The sequence below is a fragment of the Odontesthes bonariensis genome, chromosome 11 (assembly GCF_027942865.1).
Source record: "Odontesthes bonariensis isolate fOdoBon6 chromosome 11, fOdoBon6.hap1, whole genome shotgun sequence".
Taxonomy (NCBI): domain Eukaryota; kingdom Metazoa; phylum Chordata; class Actinopteri; order Atheriniformes; family Atherinopsidae; genus Odontesthes; species Odontesthes bonariensis.
Window position 1 is genome coordinate 24,020,653 of NC_134516.1, and position 27,181 is coordinate 24,047,833.

Consider the following 27,181-nt stretch of genomic DNA (forward strand, 5'->3'; position numbering starts at 1 on the left):
AAGTGCTTTATGTCCCTCTCGGCACTTCGTCGTTTTTCATAGACCGGAAGGACATGGCAGCCTCCATAGAGCTTGCCCGCTCTATGTAGATACAGACAAGTTATTCTTCACTCAGGAGGATAAGTGAAATTGTTGACAGAGATAATTTTACACCAATGAGGACTAATTTATGAATGAATATGTTGATTTGAACTAATAAATGACTTAATTTATTACATAGTGTCCCTTTAAGTGGGAAAGTAGCTGTTGTGTTATGCATAGAATGAAAGAAAAATGAGACCATATAGAATCAAATGCTTCGAAATGAGTACATCTTACAAATCTATTTATTAAAAAAAAAAGAAAAAAACACATGAGAATTCATCATACTAACTGCAGTAGAAACAAAATAAAAAGACATTGGGGAAGCCTTGCAGTGACTTTTTCAGTGGTACGCATCAATGCTACTTTGTTTGGTTTACTGCTGAGAGAATTTGGCACAAAGCACTATCATCTGCCTTTATGCTCACTGTGGAAGTGTGTTAATGGCGGTGGTGAGCGAGACAGATTCGGAATATTGTGACAGCGTGCAGAGGCATAAAACCGCACGTGCCTGTAGAGTGGGTTTAGGGAGACTGGAAGTTAAGGTTACAGTCGACTGGGCCTAAACATCTGTATCGTTTCCACGTTTTTCAGCTTTTGAAGAGGATTTATGTGGAAATGATGCAATGATCCAGGATCTCTGGTTCCAGGTTTCACATTTGAGGTACTGGCTCTCTGGTCAGACTATATCTAAAGCAGCAAGAACTCAGTGGGACAAACACAAGATGTTTTATATCTAATGTCTTATCCCACTCATTAATATCCAACGGTTTTTCCTCTGAGGGTGAAAAAAAGAAATCAGTGCAGCATTCTCTGAGCTGCAACCTGACTTCAGTCTCATTATTGCTCTAAAATAGTTGCTTAAAATTCCCTTAAAACCAATTCAAAACACACCAAACAAAGCTGCATTCAAGCCCACTTAGTTTAGGAGGAAACAGTCCCCAATTCCGCTGCGTTTCGACTGAAACTTCCTCGCGGTTGTTACGGGAATCGTGAGTGTGCGTTCACACAGCAGTCAACACGATAAACCAATCACAACAAGTTAATTAGTTATAGTAATACCATGGTGACTCAACAAATGCCATCTGCTATGAATGGACTCTTCCAACCAGCAGGCTGTTGCACATTTTCTCATTTGTTGTTCGTCTGAGTGATAGATTAAGTGCAAGACTAACTGCCTCCTATAGGAGGAGCCATTCCATGCCAACACATCTAACCCTCCCAGTTCAGGTCATGGGATTTTGTGATAAAGGTTTTCTATTAAGTATACCTGATCTTGAACTTGCAGAATCTGAAAGTTTCCAGGTTGGAGTTTTTGTAGTTCGTAGCCTCATCAGTGGCTCAACTATTGTTACAGTGAGAGATTTTTATGGATATACGTGTGAAATACACACGTATAAACACTCATATCGAATTAAAACCAGCACAGACCAAAACGACGACCGATTCCGGATGCTTATCACAGCTCATATCTCAGTACAAATTCTAAGCAAATCCAGTGGCAAGTGAGCAATAACTCCGGCTGGGAAAAAGGGATGACGTTTAGCTCCGAGGGGGAAACTGAACATTAAAAAAGCCCCCAAAAACTTTAAGGGTGTCTTGAGTTTTAAAAGTTTTCAGTTGTGTTTTTTTTTTTAAGAAGAAGAAGAAAATCTATAAAATGAACTGGTAGCGCCAAGCGAGTCGGAGCATGGAAGGACACCCAAAAAAAAGTAGATGCTAAACTTTAAATGGGGAGTTAAAATTTCTGAAACCGCTGAATTTCTGATAACCTTTTGAAATAGAAAGCAGAATTAAAGGAAGAGTTTGACAGTTTGAGAAATACGCCTGTTTGCCAGATATTGGAGTGGGGCGCAGCCTAGCTTAGCACAAAGATTTGAACTTCTAGCCTAGCTAAACAAATATAGAAAAGTGATCATTTTGGCAAGAACAACAGTTTTCACAGTCTCTTTGATGTGGGACAAACCGTGTATCATTAGAAATGGAAATGATGAGGGACCGCTGTATAAGCCAGAAGCAGTTATTTGGTCATGTCCTCACAGCCGTTCCCTTGTTGCTAATCTTTGTGCTAAGCTAAGCCCGGCTAACGACATTTCCCCAAGCAGTTGAGCTGTACCTTTGAAAACCGAGTTTCACAAACATGCATAATTATCCACAAAACTTTGCAACTGATAAACCGTGGCGGTAACAGATTCTTTTGCACCACACCGATATAAAAAACAAAACAAAACATAGTTTTCTATGTTACCGATGTGACAGAATCTGGATGTAGCAGGCTTTGATGCCAACAAAGAAGACTTGTGTTGCTCATGAATAGCATCATACTGTCTTTACAAAACAGTACATGCAACTTCTTGTCTCGTAACACTCCCACAGCGTATGAAACACACACAAGACTCAGGCAAAAATAACAGCTGGATACATTTTTTGACTATTTATAAAAGAAGAGTGCTTGCCTTCACCACTTTTAGTGGCTATTCAAGTGTTGGGTCTGGCAATAAGAACCAAGCACACTCAGGTCATTTCAAATATTGGCACCAGGTACAGTATATCTCACACACAAACACACTTAACTGCATATCTCATTGTAAAGCTTAAAAATGTCTTTCATTTTAAAATCTCTTTAAATTTTCAAAAAACTAGAGTCGAGGATAAAGGTAATTATTGTCCTCTTGTTAAGGTGGGATTACTGGAGTGGTAGTGCGAAGACCTCATGTGGGGAGCACATGGCGCACTTATTTTCTGGGCGAAAATGACAGTATTTGAACTCCATGATCCGCTCCGGGACAGGAGGAAGGCTCAGGGATACGTCGAGGTGTCGTGCACCCTTCAAAATGTCCAAACCGTAGTCTTTTTCCAGGTTGGGTGGTGCGCTGAAAGGCCCAATAACGATCAGATTCAAAGAGAGGTTGTACTTTGCAGCGACCCATGGCATCAGAAGAAAAAAAAAAAACATGTAGTCCAGTTGAGCGTTTCATTTGTTATTCTTAGTGGTTAGAGAGGCAGCCAATACGTTTAAAGGTCCTTTATTCCCAGTTGGCAGTGTCGTCTCAGAAGCTCTGGATTCCTCAGAGTTTCTAACTGGGCTGAAATCTTAACAGGGAATAAATATGTCTGCATAAAATTCACTAGAAGCGCCATGGTTTCCTTACAGAAACCGAAGTCTGAAAGGCTATTTCTCCACTGGTGAGTGTGAAAGTCCCCTGCTCCTTCACTGCAGAGCTGAGAAGTCCTGAGCACCTTTGAAAGCACCGCGACCGGTTGGTCAGGCTTTAAAAGTCATTTCTACTCCCATCGCCCGTCGGCCGCAAACAGCTGGGTCTCCCAGAAAGGGTCGATGGGCGTGTGTCTGTTGTGCGTCTGGTGCTTCCTGTGAGCGCTGCAGTGTGTAGGTGCGGGGGAAAGTGTTTGTCAGTCCATCTCCAGGTCCATCAGTTTGTTGCGTGAGCGGGGAGTGTGCGTCGTGTTGCGGCAGCAGCACTGGGCGCAAACCAAACCCAGGATCAGAGAGAAGAGCCCCACGCCTAGAAACAAACAAACAAAAAGGAAAACATTAAAGGAAGCGTCTTCTTCTCTTAACACAACTTACCTTAGTCAGACTGCTAGAGCTACTTTTAGAAGTCAGAACTAGTAGTACCTCCTCATTGCTCCAAAACTTATGCTTAAAAGATAAACCTGCTTGCTTGTTAGATCCCAATGTGACTATCAGCAAATAATGCTTTTTTTATTTTATTTTGTATTAAAGCCATGTGAGTGAACTTCATAGGTGTTTTTCATCCCTTAATCGGATATTTTCAGCTCTAAAAATGTTCTGGAAAAGCAGTCAGGGAAGTTTAAAATGGGAGTTTTACTTCCACATGTTTGGAGATCACAATCGAGCTCTTTAAAAAAAAACAACAACACAGAGACTTCCCTCATCTTTAGCCACCACTGCATCGGTTACAGCCGACGCCATTACAGCCACGATCCCTGCTGACGCGTCACAGCTTTTCACGACTAGCAGCAACATTGAGCATCGCTGCCACTGCGAGCCAGCATCAGTTCCAGCTAAGATATGTTTACGTACTATTAGACCTGATCAAATTCTGGTCTAAAAAGCCTCTCATCCAGCAGTTAAAGTGAGGATGGGAGCACCAAGAGTGAGCATCAGGGAGCTGAATGATGAGTTAATTTAACTAGTTCCTGGTACGTATTTCTGCATTTGGTTTTTACTCAGGTTGCATCAGTGTTTAAGCTGGTCATCTTACAGAGGGACAACAAAACAGTTTGTTATTCCCCACGTCAAAGGCATTGATCCAGAAGTGTATGAAAGGTCTATACACACTCAGCTTGACAGAGAGTGCAATATGGAACAGTAAAGGAAAGCAGATGCGGCACAGAGTTGATGGTTGTTAGTTAAACTGCTGTCAAACCTGTTAAAGTGTTCAAATAAACCTATTGGCAAGGACTTGGCAGAACCTTTGGAGTCCAGGAAGAAATAAAATATACATGTAGAAATAAGGATATACAACTGCAGAAAGATTAAATATTCATAAACGTTTCAATATTTCAGATTTATTCCTGTATATGTAAATATTTTAAAACGGTTTTTTTTTGCACATAAATGAGTCTTTTGTATACTTCAATTAATTATGTAAAAGATTAAAAAGAAGAATAACTTGCATGCAAAAATCCTTTTTTTATATATATATAAAGAAGGCGTATGAGAAACAAATTCTTGTAATTATCCTTCGTCTAAATATCTTAAATGTTCCTTATATACCCCAAATCATACATATCAACTTGATATCAACTTAATTTTTAGGTTTTTTTGGACCTCAGAAACCCCCCAAAAAACTATCACATATAGATTAAATTAAATCATATCAACAATTAAGCAACAAATAAAGCAATAACTATGAAATATATATATATATATAAAAAAAAAAAAAAGAGTCATGAATAAATAATTACCCAGTGAGGCTGATGCACCATATAGGAGAGGCAACTTTAGGGAGTCCCACACTATAGAGAAGGAAAGATAAAAGGAAAAACTGGCTGTTAAAATCATCTGTTTTCAGCAGGTGGTTCCTTCCCTTGTTACACGATGACCTGTTGAGCAAAATGCTGCGATATAAAGTGGGTTTGCATTGCTGGGAACAGTCACAGTCGTGTGTGAACTGCTAAGGGAACGCTCTCCTCACCAGCAAACTTGACGGTAAGGAAGACTCGGCCTGAAGTCAGCTCTCCAGCTTCAGTCCAGGCTCCCGTCGAGGCCGACAGGTACCAAGGCGTGGCCATGCAGTGATACTCGCCACTGTCACTGGAAAGCACAGAACGCATATCATGAGTGCAAACGGGTATGAAAGACAATGGATTAGTTTACTCGTTGGCCAACTCACCTGTCCTGAGTGCCGAAAATGTTTAACAGGTAGGCGTGTGTGTCTTTGCGCTCGATTGAAAGGTCACTGGACGAGTTCCGGTCGTTTTTCCTCAGAACTCCGAAGCGATCGATGCTGGCTACCTGGGTCACCGTCTGTCCGCCGCGCAGCCGGGTGAAAAACCAGCTCACGTCGTACGCCAGGTCGTCTGAGAGACAATCATGGAGGAAAAACTTTGAAAAACTCAAGTGTTGTAGGTGTGCAGGTGATTAACTGCCAAGAGAGAGCATCAAACACCTCTGGACCCGTCATATTTTTTTACATTACTCGTAATATAAATGAGGGAAAAGCAACGTATACTAAAACTGATGGTGATATGTATTGACGAAACTCCTTCAAAAAGAAGAAGTTTATCTGTTCTTTGCAGTCTTTGTACTTAGTCTAAACCCGCCGCAGGTGCGCATCATCTCCAACCTGGAAACTGATTAAATTTAATTCGTCTTCTCATGTGACTGTGCATAATATGGAAATGAATGACTTTTTTTTTTTTTTTTTTTTTTTTTTTTTAAATATTCCATCCACCAAACCCTCACGGTTTTTCTCATGCATTTTGTTTTGGAGAAATTAATGTGCAAAACCTCTTACTTAACCCATTTTTTTTTTTGTTTAAGTGATAAGTTCTGTTATATGTTCTACACATATGTGGTCCTGTGTAAAAAAAAAGATTCTAAAGATATTTCAGAATATAATTTCAGCTCTGAACAAACAACTTTTCATTTATTTATTTATTTAATTCTGCATTTTGGGGCCGTATTTTAAATTTTTTTTTCTTCTCCCAAAGATGTCTTTTACCCAAAATGACCTACGGCTTTCTTTTTAAAATGGCGTGATCCACCGCTGCTGGAGCAATGGAGGTAGTCACGGAGGCGAATAAATCTTTGTCTGAAAGGAGAACGGCATCGGCATCATACCTCTGATGCTGTGGTCACTCAGCGGATTCTGCAAGGCCAACTTATTGTGAGTAAGCACACAGTGATGTGGCACTAATCTGCTTCTATTTGCTCTGTGTGAATCACCAGAGAGGAACACAGCGGCAGATAAAAAACAGAAAATTCTAAAATAAAACTCTGAAATGAGAATATAATAGCAAACGGTAACAGTTCTACAATTCCATAATGACTCTGAACGCAGCCCGTGTCATTTATTGCACTGAAACATGCCGTTTCAACAGTTTCCCAGTATTCCTCACAGGACGGCTCCGACTGATTCAGGTGTTTTGGTGAGATCCATTGTTTTATTCAGGCAAGAAAAGTACACGTCAGGCCAAGTATTAAGTGTTATGTGTCTTTAAGACAGTTACAATTTTTGAAAAGGTGTTTTAAAGCCTTTCAAAAGGGCTCGGATGTAGTAAACCAACCTTTCCACATTTGTAGCTGCTGAATACCTACATTTAAACCAACTATTTCCAGACATTTCCTCTACATCTACTTCCAAGAGGAGAAATACAGAAACCAGAAGACATTTGTTATCAGCTGTCACATTGAAGAAGAGATGAGAAAAAAAAAAAAAAAAAAGTCAGGGATGGACGTGTGTCATAAAAAAAAAAAAAGATGATAGTGATGACGAAGGAAAGAAAACAGGGACATAGGTTTGAGGAAAATTTGTGACAAGAGATGCAATCTTTGGAGAGGGGGTGCAAGCAGGCTAATCATTTCCAAGAGAAAGAGGCAGGGAGGGACACGGAGAGCATGAGAGAGACAGAAGCACAAGCTAGTCATTAGTCTGTCAGGGAGAGAGGGACTATTAGCACTGTACCTCCTACACACACACACACACCCCATGGAGCCTGAGTCATTGTCTGTCATTTAGGAGACAAATAGAGGATCCAGATGAAAAAATAAAAGAAATAAAAGGAACATTTTCCAAAGACAATCGAGGGGGGGGGGGAGAAAAAAAGACAAATGATGATGAAAAACAATTATGAGAAAAAGAACGAAAGACGGGGAAATGAGAGGGAGGAAGAAAGAGGAGAATGGATGGATCGAACATAATTAAGAGATGGCGTGAAGAGAGGAGTGAACTCGCCCAGGATAATGAATCACATCTCTATTTTTCCTTTCTCCCCCTCTCTTCCATAATGGTTTTAATATTCAAGTGCTACATCATTAAAAGTCAGGAGTGGTAGTAGCAGCAGGAATATCACCGGCCTCGGTCCATTTGTCTCTCCACGCGACACTCGTTTGCTGTAGATATTCGCGGTAACCCAATTCGAATGTTTCGTTCACCCTCTTGTCCGCCACGTTTAACCGTCACAATCAAGACTACAGAAGCTGCAGAGCCCCAATGATCCGGACACCGACTCGTATTGATTTATACTTAGTTTGTCACAATTTCTGTGTGACACACTAAGTTGTAAAGTCAGCGTCGGCTCGATAGACGGCTTTTCATTTTGGGTGAAGAGCACAATTAATTACACTTATTTACACCGAGCAACCCTGCGCTGAACATTCACCAACACCAGCCAGCCGCTGAGAGCAACTGGCTGCCTTTTATTTGCTTCCTGATAATTAGCTGTAAGATTCCTACTGAGTTGGGAGCTCTGCAGCAGGTAGTTGGGCCCATTTCATTCTGCCTGGCCGGCCCTGCTCAACAGACAGCCAAATATTGCCCAATGTCACAAAATACCCCAATTCCAAAAAAGAAGGATGGATCCATCTGGACTCGTCTCAACAAGTCAGGTTAATGCAGGCTTAATAGTATATCTATTATCTTGTTGCATTCTTTTCAAGGTTAGTTTCTATAAACAGTAAAAGTCTTTAAATATTTCTAACTCACACACTGTTAAGCTGCCTTTATTGTACCAACAAAAAAAGTTTCTATACGTTTTAAAGCACTCTTTTGTGCAGTTTGTTATAAAGATACTTTTTCTAAGCTCAGAAAGTTTGAGGAGTAGAAGGTCCAGTGTTCCAGCTCGAGTTAGGAGTCTTTCTCTCTCTCTCTCTCAAGTCTAAATCCATCACTTCCTGTTAGTGGACAAGTGGACACACTGGACACCAGGACGTAATTTTGGCAAATCAGCTTCTGATTCAGTGGAGAGAAGTCAGTCGTTTCCATTTAGGCTTAGATGACAAAGACACAATTATAAAAATATATTACAACAGTTAAACAGAAGATTTGAATAGCTCAGCCACTCATCTGCATTAGCAATAATGATAAAAAAAAAAACACTTCCAACCCACACTACAAGATCCAATGCAACTAATTTGATGGCGACTATGATAATGCCGGTGATGAAGATGTATTAGGACAGCACAGAGAGGGGCACCGCTTTCTTCCACAAAGACTAGGAGCCAAGCGCTCCATCGAACCAAGGAGGAGGAAACAGGAGGTGACACTAAGGGACGGGGTCAGCGGGGTCGACTGACCACACACACACACACACACACACACACACACACACGAATCAACTGAAGAAGAGAGTTATGGGCAAACTATGGGCATCCTTTAGAAAGCCAAGATGTTTCCTCACAGCAGTATCAAGACATTTCCATCAATGTAGAGCTGCAACGATTGCTTTCATCCCAACAACAGCAAAGCATTTTTCTTTCTTCTTGCAAATACTTTGGCAAACGTTTAAAAAGTGGGAACCAGAGCCTCTGCATTTTGCTTGAGATACGGCTTTAAATGATTTATTGCCAGTTTGGTCAGTGCCGTACATCAGCTGTGACTCGAGTGGAAACAGTTTGCGATGCTTGAAACACCCAAACCAACTACTGGTAATGGCATTAAAATAGGGAAGAAGCCACTTCTTGGTCGTCTTTAAGGTAAAACAAAGTTCAAAATGATTATAGATCACGATATCGTACAGGGACAGCGCGTGCACCCCGGTGCCTCAACCGCTGACAGGACTTAAACTGCAGCTTACAAAGTTGAGAGCACATTTAGGCTGAATAATAAGTGTTATGACATATTGTCCCCTTGAGGCTTGCCTGAAAGTAAGCTGATCCTCCACTGAGACACTCTCCCACATAGGCGCGGTGACATACAGAGAGGACCCCTCCTTCCAACCTGACACATCTATTAGTCAGGGTTCCCTCTGGTATGCGCTTCAGCGAAACACAGACCGAGTTCTTACACAAGATTAATGATGCATGATGGAAATAATGGTCTCACGGGCTGCAGACTTAAAGTGACCTGATGCAACGCTCGCGTCCCGAGGGACGGAGAAAACAGAGAGATGTTCTGTGAATGAAACTCTTCAACGTCCACCCAAGCTGTGCACGTGTGCAGCGCTGATAACCAGTTTAGGAATATCATTTGGGTGGACTCTAAACATTTCAGAAATGATTCATTTATGGGTTTTTCTCATCTATGAAATGCTAAAAACGGTGGGGAAGGTAGCGAACCAAAAATATCAGACTGAAATGTGACGGTAAAAAAAGATCGCGTTTTTTAAAGCCACAAACTTTTCTGACCAGCTATGTGCAAAGCTATGTGTTTCAATGACCCGTTTGACCTGCAGCGTAAAAGAAAGTTCGATGTTACAGTGGGTAATGTTTGAAGAGAATACTGGACAAGCTTCATTACTAAACACTTCATGCTGCCACAAAGGAGATCTCTGTCCACTTGGACTTCAGTCTTTCCCAAAGCTGACCAACAACAGCATCAACTTAACCAAGAGAAGCCCGGTCCTCAGATATCTGTGAGACTGTCAGGTAGTGGTAGCAAATAGCCATAACATGTGTGAGCTGTGAAGGACACCTCCCGCTGGTACCCAAGTTGTCACCGATGGTTTTGTGTATTTAAAATCAAACAAAAAGCTTCATATATTTATCTGAAGGACCATTTCTGTTCCTTACAGTCTACTTTATTGAGAACTGTACCTTCTAGGCACATAAATCAAACCCTTATGTCTCCCTGCGTGTGCTACATCCGCTTCAAGTTTCATGAAATCTGGTGTTTTTTGCACCGACTGTCAGACTGCTCAGCCCTAGAAATGATTGAGATCTTTTCTAATGAAGGAATGTTTGAAAACCATCTTAATCCGTCACAGAATGTTTACGCTTTTTTTCTCTCCATACTTATCATTTAGCAGCCCGGGTGACAGTCAAAAGATGTGCACGCCTCTGACATTTCAATAGCACAAGGCTAGTTTCTGACATCGCCGCCAGTGATCAAAGACGCATTTTGCATAATTCCACAGGACTGACGTGTGAACTCCGGTTGCTTGTTTCAGCGACGCCGCCAATATTCCAGGGATGGTGCTATAATTAGAAAAGCCTCCGCTTCTTCACAGTTAGAGTCCACCCTCCACTTTCTTTGTTTTTAACGGCAGAGCGGACAGAGAACGAGGGGAGGGAAGGGGATTTGAAATACTTAGTGACTTAGGAGATTATTTTGTTTAATACACAGCCGCAAATCAACAGCGAGAGCCACATCTCAAGCTGCGTCTTTGTAGACTCACAAGAAACACCCCCACCCTCCTTCTCACGGGAGATGCAACATCTGATCCCCCCCACCAGCTGTTCTCTGCTCGGTGTAGCCTTTTGCCGTCCCTGCATACAGACCTTTCTAGAGCCCCCCTCTTTGAACTTCTGAACTTCCAGCCCAGCAGTCATTTGATAAGCTGCAAACTATTCATTCCCGCTGCCTTACATCCATCCTGTAAACTGCCCACAGAGCAGCCAGAACAAACAGAAAAATGCTGCTACGTAAACCAGATGCAAACAACTATCTATCCATGCTTTCCTTGCGTGTGGGCACCGCATTAAAAACATGCTTCAGGAGGGATTTTACAGCATGAAAAAAAGCGCATTTGTAGGTTTGTTGTGTGGTTAAATTTGTGAGGAAGACGGCCCTTTGCTACACAAATGTGGGACACTCTGGCCATGACAAGTAATCGCTGCTCCACAGTAAGACACGTTGCATGTCAACATAAAAGGCTGCAGTGTGCCTTCAAAAAAAAAAAAGCTTTCTGGAACGTCAAACAGCATTTGAACGTCTCCCTGAAGTCCTCATTTCTCAGTCTTCACACAACTACTTCCATCACTTTTCATGTGTGCAACTCAGTGCAACAGAGGAGAGAGTAAAAAAAAAAAAAAAAAAAAAAAGACTTTGAGGGAGAGTTGGTCCAGAAACATGTTCACGTTTCTCTAAAAAAAAAAAACAAACAAAAAAAAAAAACACAGCAGGCCTGTTGTGCCATGTAGCCGAGCACTTCTGCTTTTAGACGTGGTGACACAGCTAGCTTATTTGGACCCCTACACTCCTGTCTGGAAACTGGGCAGTGACGCTGTGCGATCTGTCCGGTTTTGAATTTTGAGAGCCGGAACTTCAAAAAATCGATCCAAGATGTAGGAATCAAAGCCGATAAAAAATGGCACAAAACTCCCAACCTCTTCTCAGTGCATAAGCTTCATCAAGAAAGAGGTGTTCGCTCTGCTGCCTGGACGGCAAGAGGAGAAACTACAGAGCATCTCTAATAGAATATCTGGCTCTCGTCTGCGCCAATAAAAGTAAAATGGCTGTCGGTGGAAAAGAAGACCGTGATTGGATTTCTCTGGATTAATCCCTCGAGAGGAGAGTCGGTGGCGCAAAACCTGCCTAAAAAACACACACACGCACAATCACACACACAAAAGACTGACAATTACCACTAAGGCTGCTAATGAAACTGTGTGTGTGTTCTCTGCTCCATAAAGCAGGACAGCGCTGGTAGAGTGGAATACTAAACACTATAAAATCACCATTTAGCTTCACAGAAACAAAGCAGAGTTTCCCTCGTTCCTCTCTGCATGCTTAATGAGAGCTCCAAAATGAAGGCAAACTTCACTTTATATTTGGTGGGGGGGGGGTGTTCTGCACGCAACAGCCTTTTGAGCAAACCTCTACGCTGATATGAGCTTCATAAGGCTCAGGCCTACATTTCTAGACTTCCCAATATGCTGAGACGCTTTATGGATTTGACTGTCAAATCATTTCCCCTCCAATGTTATCATTAGCAGGGTGTAAAAACTACCAAAGAGAATTCCATTATTCCATTTACTGTAGAGTGCATAAATAAATGCTCTAGCCAAGGAAACATGCCACAGATACACATGCAGTGCTGTGCAAAGGCCTTGAGCCCATAGTTTGCTTCCAAGCTGCCAGACTTTCTTGTAAAGTTTTTTTTTGTGGATCCTGGCAGCATTTTCACTCCAGTCCTCGTGCCCGTTTCATATTAATGTGTTTTTTCTTTAAATTTTTTATTAGGTACCTTAACACTGACCCATGAATCATTCAGGTATCAAAAAAAGCCCTAAATGGCATGAGATGAACCAGTGTTGTCTACATGTAACAAAGCTTATCAAAGAGCCAATTTCTTAAAAATTGGCTCTTCGGGCACTTTGTGTCCATCAGCCTGTCGCAGTGACATCATTTAGTCCCTTTTCTTGAAATGCATCTATAAAGAAAATAGGAAAGATGACAGGCTGACAGACATTTATTGTATTTCTGCACCAATAAGATGACAGTGTTTCCCACACATAGACTAATTTGTGGCGGTGCGCCACAGATTCAACACCGGCCGCCACATATTGCGTTTCGTTATTATTATTTTTTTTAACGCCATTTTAAAAAATACTCGTATTCGTTAAGCTGCATTTCCTTTCCCTGCTCTCATTCAGTCTCTCTGTCCCTCGCGTCTCTCTCGCATAGCCTACACACACACACAGCCCCTCCCCTCCGTGCTTCTCTGGAAGCTTGCTAGCTTCAGCGTCGCGTTAGATTAGCTCTATAGCTCTGGCTCAACCGAAAGAAGACGGCTGGCGAAATTCACGAAAGGTTGGTATCACGTGCACCTTTATAAAATCACACATTAAAAAGTCCTATAAAAATATTTTATATTTTGAATACAATGTTGTCCCGTCCCGACCCGACCCATAGCAAACAAGCGATTACGCCTTCTTTATAAAGTTAACTAGTCGCAAGTTTGTCGTAAAAATAAATAAATAAATAAATAAATAAATAATGTAGTTGGGTTGTCGAGGTCAAAACACTAGCAGCTGTGAATCAAATAAAGTAGTTGTTTTAAACTCTTACACTGAATGTTTGCTGCTTCAATCCAGATGAGTATTGAAAAATATTTTCAGCGATTGAAAAAGAGACGTGCGTGTTGAGGATGAGGAGCAGCCTGAACCGGAGGTATCAGTCTGAAACAGCTGAACAGTCCGACCAGTATAATTAGCTGTTATTAATTTGTTTACAATGAAGATGTGAAAATCTGCAGATAAGCCGCACCTGTGTCACCCATCCTTACGTCCCCCATCATTTTCCTTGATGGAGAAATTATCCAGGTTCTTAACTTCCAATGTGACATATATGTCACATTACAGATCTCTGACAGTGGGGGGTGGTATTCTGGAAAAAAATTCTGAAATTGGTTCTATGTGGTCTATTTAGTGTGTTATAACCCCTTTCATTTTCATTTTAGTAGAAATGGGTCTGGGTTCTTATGGGTTAATACAATAAAGTTCTGTGTGAGCAATTATTAACGAAGGAATTATTTCGAAGAATTTTTATTTTTTACCCCCCCCCCTCCCGTGGCCCACCACCACACATTGCCTTCACATCTGTGGGAAACACTGGATGATTCCTAAAGAGATGTTAGCTGAAGTTTGGCATATCTCAGCTTGATGTGCAGCGAGTCCTTAAAAGATTTAACTGGAGGACAAAAGAAGAAACTATCTGCAGTATAATGGGAGTTGGAAGCAAGGATTCTGAAAATATTCAGCAAAGACCTGAGAGATGCATCTGGACCTACAGCTGATCCATCTGCTGTTCACTGAAGCCTCATCAGAAATGGGCTCCATGGAAGGGCGGCTGTCAGGAAGCCATTTTTAAGGAAGGGAAACAGGGAGAAAAGGCTAAGCTGTGCCAAAGGACACAAGAAGTGGACTGAAAATCAGTGGCAGCAGGCCTGATGGAGGGATGAATCCTCCCAAAAGGCAGCCCACATCCAAAGAAGAGCTTTGGGATGTCCTTCAAGAAGCCTGGAGAACTATTCCTGAAGACTCCTTAAAGAAATGACAGAAAGCTTGTCTGTGTTGAAGAATAAAGGAGCTCAGACCAAACTGTTTTTGCCTAATACACTGTATTTACAGTAACTCTCACATTTCAAGGAATCACTGGACTGTTACCTTGATGTTTCTGCATCTATAGCCAGAGTCAGAGTGGGGGAGAGAAAGGAAAGCAGGAAGAGAGAGAGAGAGAGAGAGAGAGCGAGATGACATGCGGTCACAAGCTGGGACTGCAACCCGGGCCCAAAATGACACGATGTCGTCCATTTTTCTTTTTTTATTCCTACTGTTGAATGTCCCCCGATGATCACCACAGCAAACCTAAACAAGAGAACCCTGACACCTGTGCGTTGTCACAATGGTTTAGCACCACTATCTTCCCACCTCTGCCACTGAAACCTGACATTTAGCAGGACTCCCCTCACAGCCACCCCCCCCCCCCTCTCCCCTCCTGTTTAACTGGAAGAGCTAATGGACTGAAAATGATAGCACTTCTCTGCCACTAACTGCCCTACATTTTCACTTTGTGTTTCATCGTCACTCTGTCAGATCCTCTCTTCCGCTAACTTTCCTGCTTTTATACCCTTCTTCTATCTCTCGCTTTGGTCGGCAGCCATTTGCTTTACTGCTTTTCACCAAAGTGAAAACATCCAGAGCAAGCCGACACTTGATATTCGAAATGCACGCTTTTCTGTCTGCTAAACACTTAAAAACCAATCGTCTGGAGGCCACCGAGCATGAGAAATGTCCTTAATGTGTTAAAACAGTGTCAGCGCCAGCACAAGCTGCACACAAAACGGCCATTTGAATTCCACACCAATCACGACAAATCTCAACTCTCTCAGGTTTACAGCCCTGAAGGCACTCGCACGCTTCCTTTAAGGCCCCTTTCTAAACTGTGCACACAGGTGGTCCAACTGGAAGCATTTAAAAGAATGAACATAAATAACTGAAATACTAACAGTCCTCAGAGAGGTTTGGATTCCTCACTTCCTGCCTGGTTTGTCCACAACAACCTAAATTGGCACTTGGACAGTGGAAATTCTATGGATGAGCCCCCCTTTGGTCCTCAGTGACTGAGATAAAGGATAACAGAATGTTAAACTCCACCTTTCATTTAACATTTAAGAACATAAGGTTTCCTGGCACAGGTATTGGAGTTCAGACTCAGAGTTATTATTTGCTGATTTTGTGGCTGTTATACAATCCGGTTTTTAAAGAAGTGAGGATAGAGGCATGTTAGCCACTGTGTTGCATCACCTTTGTGATATGTTGTTTGTTGAAATAAGCAGAGACATCATCCAGATGGCAACATGCTGCTCTGAAACCTGTGCATACTGAATAGAATAAAATGCCCTTTAAAAAAAAAATAAATTACATTTCATTAGTCAGTTTAAAGCCAGAGGACGACCTTCAATCCTTCAGTGCAGTACGAAACCTTCGTCTGTGCATCGAGTGCTAAATTAATTTAAATCTATTTAAATGACAGGGAGCTGTGTATCAAATGTGAAACTTTTGAGTCTTTTAAGTTAAATTCAAAGTGAGGCAAGAACTTTCCCCTCCAAATCCCCATCTGCTGGACCAATATGTTTGGTCCTGCACAGTCAGATGGACATATTCCCCAAATTTGGCGTCCTGAGGGAGCCAGGAGTAAGAGCGATAAAGGATCCAATATTACGCCCATAAAGTGCAACATGAAATGATGGGTTTTTTTAAATCAACACGGGGTTAGTTCTTTTATTTGCAGCCGTTATTGGTTCAGCAGAAATGGCTAATGGGGTGCGAATCATTTTCTGTCATCCGTTCTCACCACTTCATCCCCGTCTTCCTTCCTCTCTGCTCGACAACTCCTCCCGTCCTCGCTTTTAATTCACTTCTTTCATCGCGTTCTCATCCTTCTCGTTGGGAAACTGCGTGGTGTTCTCGAGCCACTCTTCCCCCATTTACTGCATCCTCTATTCACGCTCTTCCACTCTCCCTCACTTTTGACACTGTTTAGCTCCCTTCAACCCCCCCACCCTCCATTCATTCCCACCTTCTCTACCCTCTCTCTCTCCAATTCGCCATCTATTCTTCCTCTACCTCGTTCGGTCTCCCTGGCCGGCTAACGGAGCGTGAGATTGGCTAATTAACGGCTGCCTGGCGGCCCTGCAAAGACAGCTGGGTAATTTGGTGAGGAGGGGGGGGTAAGAAGGAAGAAGAAAAGAGGAGCAGAGGAGCCAAAAGTGGAGAGAAGCATGCATCAGTATATCTGTATCATCACACTGCATTAGTTTGCCGACGTTTCAAGCTTTCAGGCATTGTTTCACCTGTTCCTCTGTGGTTTAGAAAAAGCGCCCCTCTCCTCACACGCTAAAAATACCTTTTGTGCTACTTCCACAGCAACTATCGTTTATTAATAGCAGAAATCCTCAGATATACATCTCAAGATCAGTTTACACGTTCAGAAGCAGCATCTTTTGGAAGAAGTTTAAAAAACGAGCCGAGACAAACGACTCACGGCTCCAGATTGTGTTTGTAACTGCAACTGGAGAACATCAAAACAAAGCTCTGTGTTCAAATCTGATCAATCCCATGTCAAAAGCCTGTTGCCTTCTGCGGCTGAGGGAAATAAAGGACCGTTTCTGACTGGACTCACACAGGAGTTGATGAAATACAGCAGTCCAATCCATTCAGTGATTTACAGAACGGGAGTAAACATCTTCATGTTGTTATATGTCATTAATCTCTACCAACCAAACCGAGTCTGATCCCAAGTGGACTAAAACGAACAAACCCCTAAAAGTACTGCAAGGATATTTAACAATTGTACAACTCTCTAACATATCAAACTCATGAAAACCAGTCTAGTTTTAATCAAATCTATAACGCAAAATATTTATTTAGTCATGAACTTGGGATACTGGGACAGGCGTTTACTTTGTTGTGCGACGTAGAGCTCCACACAGCGTGTCGAGATCAAATCTGATAATCAATAACCCAACCACAAGCGTTTTATTTCTCCGGTTCTAAACAGTTTTGCAGCCGTCACTGTCAAAAAAGCCGACCGTGGAGACTTTTGGAGAAGCGGTTGCTCTCAACCTGGGCTCAAAACTGAGAACTGAGACGCCAGACTTACCGCAGTACCTAAACGACCGACTCTTTCTTGGGAAATACCTGCAGGTTTTTAGCATGCAAGCACTTGTCTACAGTAACATACTGCAGGCTCGTATTTTCTATGAATGCAACAAATGTCGAGTTGACGCCACAGCTGGTGATTACAGAGTGAGGAATTCATTCCATGCACACAATTTGTCAGCGAATCAGGATAAAACTCTGATAATTGTGGCTATCGAACATTTGCTTTGTTTACCTGCTCTCCTGTACATGCGCCGCCTTCTTTGGAGGCAGAGAGGAGACTGTACGAGTCAAAGGCACAAAGCTTGATTTATTTATTTTTTTATTTTTCACAGTAGGAACAGAGTGTTATTCTGTTTTTTTCTTTTTAAACAAAAGAATTTCAGAGTGGGGAGAGAAAAAAAAACAAAAAAACAAAGTCTTGTGAAACTGTCACAGTGTCAGTGCAACAGAACACAGAGAAAAATGTCTAATGGTGATGTCATCTCCCCGCTACCGATTTCTAGTGCGCTGCGTCTGACGGGCCCCCGCTTCCACGACTGCAATAACATGCCACTCATTCCACTCGCTAATGAATGCTGTGCGTCCGCATGCGGCGGCACGTTGGGGTAATCAGCGCAAAACGACACAGGGTCAGAGAGATAGCACCCAAACACACACGCGCTTCTGTTTCAGCAGCATCAACAATTTGAAAAAAAATTCCTCCTCCATAGTTTATGTTGAAACTAACCCACAATAATGCTCCAATTACAGTACACCACAGAAGATGGGCCCGTTTCTGACAAGCAAAAGTAAACTCTAATGACTGAATGAGCAGCGTAAATGGTCCGAACGAGAAGCTGCAGGTCTGACACATTCGTGCACATTTAACCCTGCTGACGCCATAACAGCAACGACTACAAGTCAAATCTGAACATGGTCTTAAGGCCGGTGTTTGATCCTCTTTCAGGCGCCCACCCAAAACCAGATTTAAGAGAAGCACAGCTGCTGTGTGGGGGTATCAGCGTGTGGAGCTGCTCAGTGCAAATTAACAAGTTACGAGACGAAAGCCTTACAGGGCTGTTTTTCCATGCACGTCAGTGAGTGCACGAGAGTCCAGGGAGCTCCTCGTGATGCGGAAGTCCTCGCTGAAGGAAGGGCATAAAGCTCTTATCCAGACATTTTTCTTGGGCATTGTTATTTGATGTGTACTGGGCATGTGCAGAAAAGCCTCGTCCTTTTCTTTCGATGCCATTCTACTGGGCATAAGTAAGACTTTATGATAAATGTCCATAAAAAAAAACGGAAGCCAGAGAGGAGAGGCCGCCTTTATGCTGAAAAGCACCGCTTTGCTGAAACAACAACCGTTTGAGGACCCATCGCCTGCTTCTTTCTCTCTGCCCTAACTTCTGTCATAGCTTTTGCAAACGCAGAAGGCAAGGCAATTTTATTTGTAGAGCACAATTCGTACACAAGGCTATTCGAAGTGCTTTCAAAGAACCAGCTGTGCAGTTGCCCGCCCGGGATTGGCTCAGCCTCCCACGGTGATTGGGGCATCCCTCAGCTTTCCCCACCAACCCTTGGCTGCTGGCTCTGAAGAACCTTTTTTTACCCACCAGTGTCTCCGAGCAATTCCGATTTAGGCCTCAACGACACTGCTCCAGATATTCCCTGAAACTAACATCTTCCCCTCGGTTTGAAGAAAATATCCAGACGAGAACGCAGAAATCATGCTGGGCCAGTAGGTGGCGATAACATCTACGGCCGCACAATGGTTAGCCCAAAGCGCTTGACAATGTTTGACAAAAGTGCCACAAAAAACATAGCAATAAGCCCGAGGCTGTGGAGTTAAATGTTTGAGAGACTCAGTTCCGAGCAATTCCAATAATAAGCCTGCAGGTGGAGCGCAATTATGCAATGTCAACACTATCGTTTCTAAATGATTCCAGTCCTGCCTTTATGAATAGCGTCTAGCTTCACTAATGGAGGGCTGAATCAGCAGCAGAGTAATAACCGACTGAGCTGTGGCAAACAATGACGGACATTTAGTGATTTTGTTTCACCGCGGCCCGTCGTAAAGACAAGCTCTGACATGAGAGCTGTTTTCAGCCATTTCTGAGGAATGTCAGTTCATTCAGCCCACAAACACACACACACACACACACAGACACACACACACACACACACACAAGTTAGAGCACAGTGTGACACAATTTATATAACTCAACTGGAAGGAAGTGCATAAAGTGATCACAAGCACACTCGGGAACAAAGGTGCTTCTTTACAGTGTAATGTGTCGTTACACCCGGCAAAAATGCGTGTGTGTGTGTGCGTGTGTTTGTGTGTGTGTGTGCGTGTACATAAAGGGTTAGAACTCTTGAGGAAATCAAGGTTGGGCTATTACCCAGCTTAGCCAAAACCCACCACACCTTTGCTGACACATGCTACTCGATACCAGTTTCCTAAAACTGGCCCCATAACCTCGTGTTTAGCTTGTGTGACCTGCAGAACTCATTTAATTCAAGCCAGTGAGTTCAGCGTTCTTTTAAAAACAACCTGAAGAGTAAAACGTGCTCTAGTCTGGCCATACGAGTATTTACAGCCCAAACTTTCAAGGATCACACCAAATAAACTGGTAGGTGAAGTAACAGTTCACCCCTCGGTGCTTAGAGCTCTGACGACATTCAGAGGGAGTCATAGTTTCAGCTGAGTGAATCAAAGCCTCGTGTTTCACAGCTGAGTCAAACTGCATCTTCACAGCAAGTTGCCAACTAATCTGCCAAATATTTTTCTGTGTAAACCAACTATGCTTTAGTCCTATTCCAATACATCTCTTAGATCATAGTGCTCAATACACTGATATTGGGGAAAGAAAATGGTATCGGCCCCTAAAATCTGGCTCTAAATAACACGTAGCTGCTGTGCACAACATCATCCCTTCATTAATAAATATGATTTTCATAAATAATAAACATTCATAATGTTTATTTGACAGCATCTGTACTGCTGCCATAAATAATCGCCACAGGAGCAAATACAGTCTTTATCAAACCGCAGCTGTAAACGGTCCAAACATGTTTACCATTTACTCCTCTTTTGGGGAAACTTCCAGCTGCGTTACAGTCACCGGGGGGTTCATGGCTGGTGCGAAAGGGACTTAAAGTCATCATGAGTGGGTCCACGGAAGGACTCTACGCTTGGATATGAAACATCTGACCGAAGCGCATGTGGGATAAGTGTAAAGACACAACCAGAGGCAGGTCGGAACACATTTGCATTGGAAAGGCTACGTTTTTGTCTTTCGAGCCAACATTTTGTCCTTAAGATGAGGATAGAGGGAACATCAGGGATATTAGAATACTGACGAGCAATGCAAATTCGATGGAAAGACATGAAGAAAAAAAGGAACCAGGGAGCGAGATAATTAAGACTTATAGTGTTTCCAGCTGAGCCCTGAGAAACAGCTCCTAAACATTCACTTGATGGGTAAGGACAATATTTACTCCTAAAAGACTGAAGTTAAAGCTGCCTGTAGCAGAGCTCAGGGGTCAACAAAAATAGATGAATAGCTCCTCGTGCACTTCCTCTCGCAGTGAACAAATACATGTCCGACTGGAACTTTCTTCCCACGGTGCAGCTGTCTGCGAGCCCACACTCCACAGCCACCGACCCAGCGCCCCCTGCACAGTCCCCTCTGCTGTGAGGGAATGTGTGCTCATGCCGGGGCTGGAAAACACAGGTGCACACGCAAAAAACAAAGGGGAAATGGAGTTCCGCTTACAAAAATACAAGACTAGGTCCAAATGATCTAACGGTAAACGGTCGAGTCCTTGACCGGAGATGGAGGACGTCCCAGGGATAAGCAAACTAAAACTGTCCTCTGATGCACCACAGGTCTTCCCCGCCGTTAATCCGCAGTCTCTGACTTACGATTTAAAAACTATTCAGTAACAATAACCACAAGCAGGGTGCGAAAGGAAATAGTTTAGATACGTTTATGAACACCTGCAGCAAAAAGAGAAACCTGTATATGGAGCTTTTTGTATGCGTTAGCGGTGACAAGAATGAGGCAAGAATCTAGTTCACGTGTGAAATCGTTTCAATTGTTCAAGCCCCGTCACTCGTATGTAATGTTCCGCTGAGTATCGACTGTGTGTGCAGGTGTGAGACGCAGCAGCTTTCCTCCACACGTCCGTGAAAACTCCCAAAACGGGAAAAAAAGAGGGACACAGAAACGGCGAGTGTACGTGAGGAAAGGTCTACGTGTGTGCGTGTGGTGTGCGAGTACTGTACCGGTCTTTGGTGAGGATCCAGACACGCTGAGCAAACACTCCATCTTGGCCGTCTCCCACGGATACACACTGCTGGCGTCCGAGTGGACGGCGATGTTGAAGGACGGGCCTGCAACACCAGCACATCGGCTTTCATGAGCTTTATTCAAAAATCACTTGACGACGGACAGACGGCACACATGAGAGGAATTAAACGGAGATCAAAAAGATTCATTTAAAGGCAGACCGCTTTTACACCAAACATATACCGTTATTCAGCACTCATGTCCCCGAGGGACACAGCAGATTTCAGAGAGTAAACACTGCTTTAAAGTAGCAGGCGGTGATCTCTCAGATATTCGGAAATCAACATGAAGAAAACGGCAGTGAGAACTGAACATTTTTTTTTTTTAACACACCCCCACGATTGATTTTTTAAAAGCAGGCCTGTGCTACAAAGCTAACATTATGCAAACTAATCAGACCTATAACCATTTATGAGCAGATTCTTACAGATGCCCTAAATTTCAGCTTTTGCTCAGGTTGAGTTTGGGCTGTTTTTATTGACTTTAGCTTCAGGCCCTGCACAGGCTCCACTTAGCTTCTGATGAAATGTGATCTATGAAATAAAGGTTCCCTTTTGCATGGCATGTGTCGAGTGAGTGCAGAAAAGTGCACATAATATCGGTGTCACAATAAAGGCTGTTATGTTGTGAAGTGCTTCTGTCTCCGTGAGCTTGTTCTTTTCCGTCGGTGTCATGGGATCACACTTGTCTTTCTAGTTTACTTCACTTTGGAAAACAAACTCTGCCTCGGGGGGTGGAAGGTAAGGAGACTTCGGTTCATGTTCCATCTGTTCTCGTGCTTTTTTCCCCCTCCCTTATCGGGCCTTTTGGTCGGGCGTCAAAAATCTGTGCACTAATCAAACTGAAGTGGTTTCATCAAGCATCAAAACATCAGTCCAAAAACTTTGCTTTAGACAGGATGAATGAGAGGAATTTTCCTCCGAGTGCCGGTTTGGTTCCAGAGACCAACTTAGAACCAGTCATTTCTGTTTTGACCACCAAAGCACAGGCACCTGTTGTAGCTCACTGGCTGTGGCGGACCAAACCAGTTCTTGGCTCGAACATACTTTAAACTGGCTCTAACCCATCCCTGAAGACAATCAGGCGTTATATCTTATCCGTTAATATATTTGGAGCAGCCCATCACAAAAAGCATCACCAGCAACAACAGCTCTGCATTCTGTTCTCCTTCTGATTATTGAATTTGGTCACTTGCGTAGGACTGAGTTACAGGCACATAGTAGCCAGGTGTGAAGATGCTTTATCCAGCAGTTCCCTCCAAATGCCCCATTCTACTTCAGATCCATTTAAAATCTAAGAAAATCATTTAAACAGGACCTTCAACTACCTCGTTTGTCTTCAACAATAAAAACAATCTTAAACTCCATAACACCAATAATGATACCAAACTGAGCCTGAAGCACTAATCTTATAAATTTACACCTTGTGCTTTTCCTATTATTATTTATTTATTTTTTGATACTTTCTTTTTATTGTTTTACTTTAGCAGTGTATAACATTATGCAAGGGGAAGGGGAGTGGGGGGAAACAAATAAAAAACAAAAAAGTGAAAAAGAACATGTTGGATCACCATGTTTCTACGGTTTGATCAATTTTCGACGGCAATGTGATTGTCCTTGTCCTGTCATTTTATGTATTCAGTCCATTTCTCCCACTTCCGGCAGTATTGATCTTCTTGAGTCCTTATTTTATAAGTCAGTTATATGTATTTCGTCCATAACTTTAAACCAATCTTCCTGGGATGGTGGGTCTGTCTTGTACCATTTTCTTGTAATTGCCTTTCTACAGGCTACTAACATAATTTTCAATATGTATCCATCATCTTTCAACACAACATTTTCCGTAATAACACCAAGATATAATAATGTACAAGACTTGGATACATCATAATCCAAAATTCTGCACATAACCAAATGAACTTCTTCCCAGAATTTTGAGATTTTAGGACAGAGCCAGATCACAAGTGAATGGTTCACATTTACATCTCCACAGCTTCTCCAACATGGCTGTGGTAATGAAGTATGTTTATTCCTAATTTAGTTAAATCTAATTAAATTTCTCCAGCAATGTAGTCTCCTTTCCTATTATTTTTTATTTTTTTGTTATCTTTTGATGTTTCTGGCCGAGCTTTGGACTGGAGATGACTTGCAAAGTCTCGCTGGTCATGATCAGCCTCATAGTAACTCGCCCTGGACTCGAGCGTTGAAGACAGATGGATAGGCGGACAGACAGATGGAACCAACTGCCGTCCTTGGACCAGCAAACCAGTGAAGAAGAAGAACTCTAATGTATAAATTCATGAGACCAAGTTGCTTCAAAAGAGCGATAAAATGAGAATGAGAAGATGCAGTCATGGTTATGAAGGCTTTCAGTGCGTCAAGACTGTCAAGCAAACTCCCGTTTGCATTTAATATGTTCTGACAGGTTTACTTCCAAAGCGCTGTTACCCTATGCTGACATATGTGGTTTAAAATACATGCACTTCATCACTCCACATGATATTTACGCAGCTAAAGAGCGTTCTATTTTAGTCTTGGCACTGGTGAGCAAATCAATCTAACAGAAGCATTCGAGAACCCCTCAGAAGGCCTTTAGAAGATCTTCCGATTGATCTCAAGTCTTTCAAGGGAGAGTTTGCCTCTGAAGTTGGAGATGAGAATTAGAATAACCTACAAGGATGGTCGAGAGACAATATAGGGAAAAGTCTAAGAGGAAGACGCTGACTTGTATCCATATTGGTCTGACAGATGACATGTTTTTCCTGTGGCCTCTCCATTTTCGTGTTGCCAACCTACTGCAAAAATCACTGAAACGCTGAATTATTCAAAAGGAAATGTGCTGGTGAGACTTTGCATTTCCACATATGTCCTCGCAGAAGATCCCTGCAAAGTCAGAAATGCCCCAACACGTCTGAAACATTCAAAAGATACAGCTGGAAGATTAGGAGATTTGCCAGTTTGAGTATTCACTAGAAGCGCATACACAAACGCACGCACGGACCACTGAGAGCCTCGGGCCCCTGAAGGCAAGTACGAGGGGCTCGTGAAAATTGCTCAGCTTGAAGCTCACGCTGTTCATGTGGGTGTGTTTGTGTGTGTGCGTGGGGGGGGGCTCTTTGCATGGTCAACTCTCAAAAAAAAAACACACTTGAACACTTGAAAGATTCCACACACATTTAAGTGAGCAGAGAAAAAAATGTGAAAGCCCCAGTGCAGATCTTAGCAACTGGCTGATTGGCCAAAGGCCTTAACTTTGAAGATGTCCCAGAGAGATGGAGGGAGGATGAGGGAGATGGTGAGGGTGAGAGAGAAAGGATGGCAAAGACAGGAGGACAAAACAGTGACTGATGGAAAGGCAATGTGATGCTTAAGGGCTTCCGTCTTCCTCAGAGAAAGACACTCCATTCATCTTCTCATCTTCCACAGTTTTCTTCTTTATGCACCATCTCTTTGTTCTTAATGTCTTAAAGCGTCTTTGCCTCCACCAAACCTGTTAAGACCATTCAAAACATGGACTCCTGCTTTCTAGCAAAAAAAAAAGTGCAATCACTAGAGGCGCGATGGTTCTGAAAGCGAGACCGGATGCACCACACAAATGTCCGCAGTCCTGTGTTGTGGTGTGACTGATCATTCCTGCAGTTTCAAGAAAAAGCGGCTCAAAAGTCGAGATCTGAAAGATCCGAGTCATTTATTTGGGACATTAGTTGGGTTTCTATAGTCGTTTCTGATTCGCATTTCAACGATGTGGACGAGAATAGATGAAAAGTATTAATAAAAACAAAAATAAACTTTTACGCCTTCTTTGAAAAAGACTTGATCGGCAAAAAAAGTCCTCCAAGGACGTTTTCTTCTTTGTGGCCTTTCAAAGGATTGCGTCAAAACTTCCTTTTCCAGTCAACGGAAACCTGACGAATGTTACATCCCTGCTGGACACATAAGGTTAAGGGGAGAATATTAGGCCAGCGATTGTTGTCGTTCTTGTTTTGTCCACATAGTGACTCGTGTCTCAGGTCAACTAACCCATCTTGGACTGTCACTTTATTCCTAAATCAAGGAGAAAACCGAAGCCATGGTATGATTTCAGTGCCGTCTGCCAGCAAGATTATTCAAAACCCGTCACACCCAATCCCACGACTCTTACTGGAGTAGAGGACTCGTACATTTCGGTGCAGATTCAGATGATTTTCTTATAGACTACAAGATCAAGCACTGGTCTGAGGATTCGCGCAGAGAGTGTCCTTTGGGAAGTACTTTCTGGCAAACAATAATGTCAGAGGTGCCGGTACATGCACTTCTCACCTATGTGGACACGGAAGACTATATGCCGAGTTAGGATAAACTCAACCAGAAAACAAGTGAGTCTGGCTCAACAAGACGGCAAAGAAACGCGAGTCAAGTCAACAGGTTGAGTTTCAATCCAAACTTCATTTGCAAAATATACATTAGTGCTGCATATTGTGGTTAAATATTGTCTAAATTATAGTATTACAGATCTATTTGTGGAAAGCCAATAATAATAATTCTAAAACATGGCCTTAAAATTGAAAACTCCTCTTCTCATTTTCCTTTCTTTACCTCTTTAATTACAATCTTTCCAGTTCGTTCTCCTCACCCGCTTCTTAATATCTCTTCTGTGCATCACTTCTTCCTCATTACCCTCCACCTTTTCTCATTTTGCCGTTCTCCGTCACGTGATCTTTCAATTACTCCTTCGTGGATGTCCTCCCTTCAACGCTCCCCACATTGCTCCCTCTCTTTCCCTATTTCCTCCTCCTCCTCAGTCCTTTTCACAATGTCCCTCTCTCCCTCTTCCTCCTTGCCATTTCCCTCTTCTTCGTCTTCCACTTCCCAGTCAGATCAAAGAAAGTTAAGTAGGCCAGTGGCAGTGGTGGGCGTCCAAGGGCTTGAGGTGTATGTGCATCCTTACTTTTTGCATATTATCAGGGACTTGGTGTTTGTTCATTATTACAGCTGAGTGGGTGGAGGATGCATGTTTATTATGTGACTGGAAATGTTCAGAACAGAGCTGCTGACATACTTCTGTTAACATGTAGGCAGTCACTTCAGGATTTCAAAGATAAAGACAAGGTCTTCTACTAGTATTTCATCAGACCGTTATGAAAGCGAATAAGTGATTGAAAGATTCGACAACGTCCGTACATTATTGATGAAGTTAAACTACAATGTTGGGAAATATTTCCGCAGCATCAAGGATTCCGTTTCATTTCATT

General features: G+C 42.5%; 1 protein-coding gene across 1 annotated transcript in view; it reads right to left on the reverse strand.

Moving 5' to 3' along the window:
- Positions 1 to 310: 310 nt before the first annotated feature.
- The window catches only part of LOC142391869 (prostaglandin F2 receptor negative regulator-like), a 60,423-nt gene continuing 33,552 nt past the window's right edge, over positions 311 to 27,181 (reverse strand). Inside the window, exons 11-15 of the mRNA XM_075478053.1 lie at positions 21,888 to 21,995; positions 5,463 to 5,649; positions 5,265 to 5,383; positions 5,035 to 5,085; positions 311 to 3,605 (exon numbers count right to left, since the gene is read on the reverse strand). Coding sequence (XP_075334168.1) covers positions 3,493 to 3,605; positions 5,035 to 5,085; positions 5,265 to 5,383; positions 5,463 to 5,649; positions 21,888 to 21,995 — 578 coding nt within the window. The 3' untranslated portion in view covers positions 311 to 3,492. The remainder of the gene's footprint in view (positions 3,606 to 5,034; positions 5,086 to 5,264; positions 5,384 to 5,462; positions 5,650 to 21,887; positions 21,996 to 27,181) is intronic.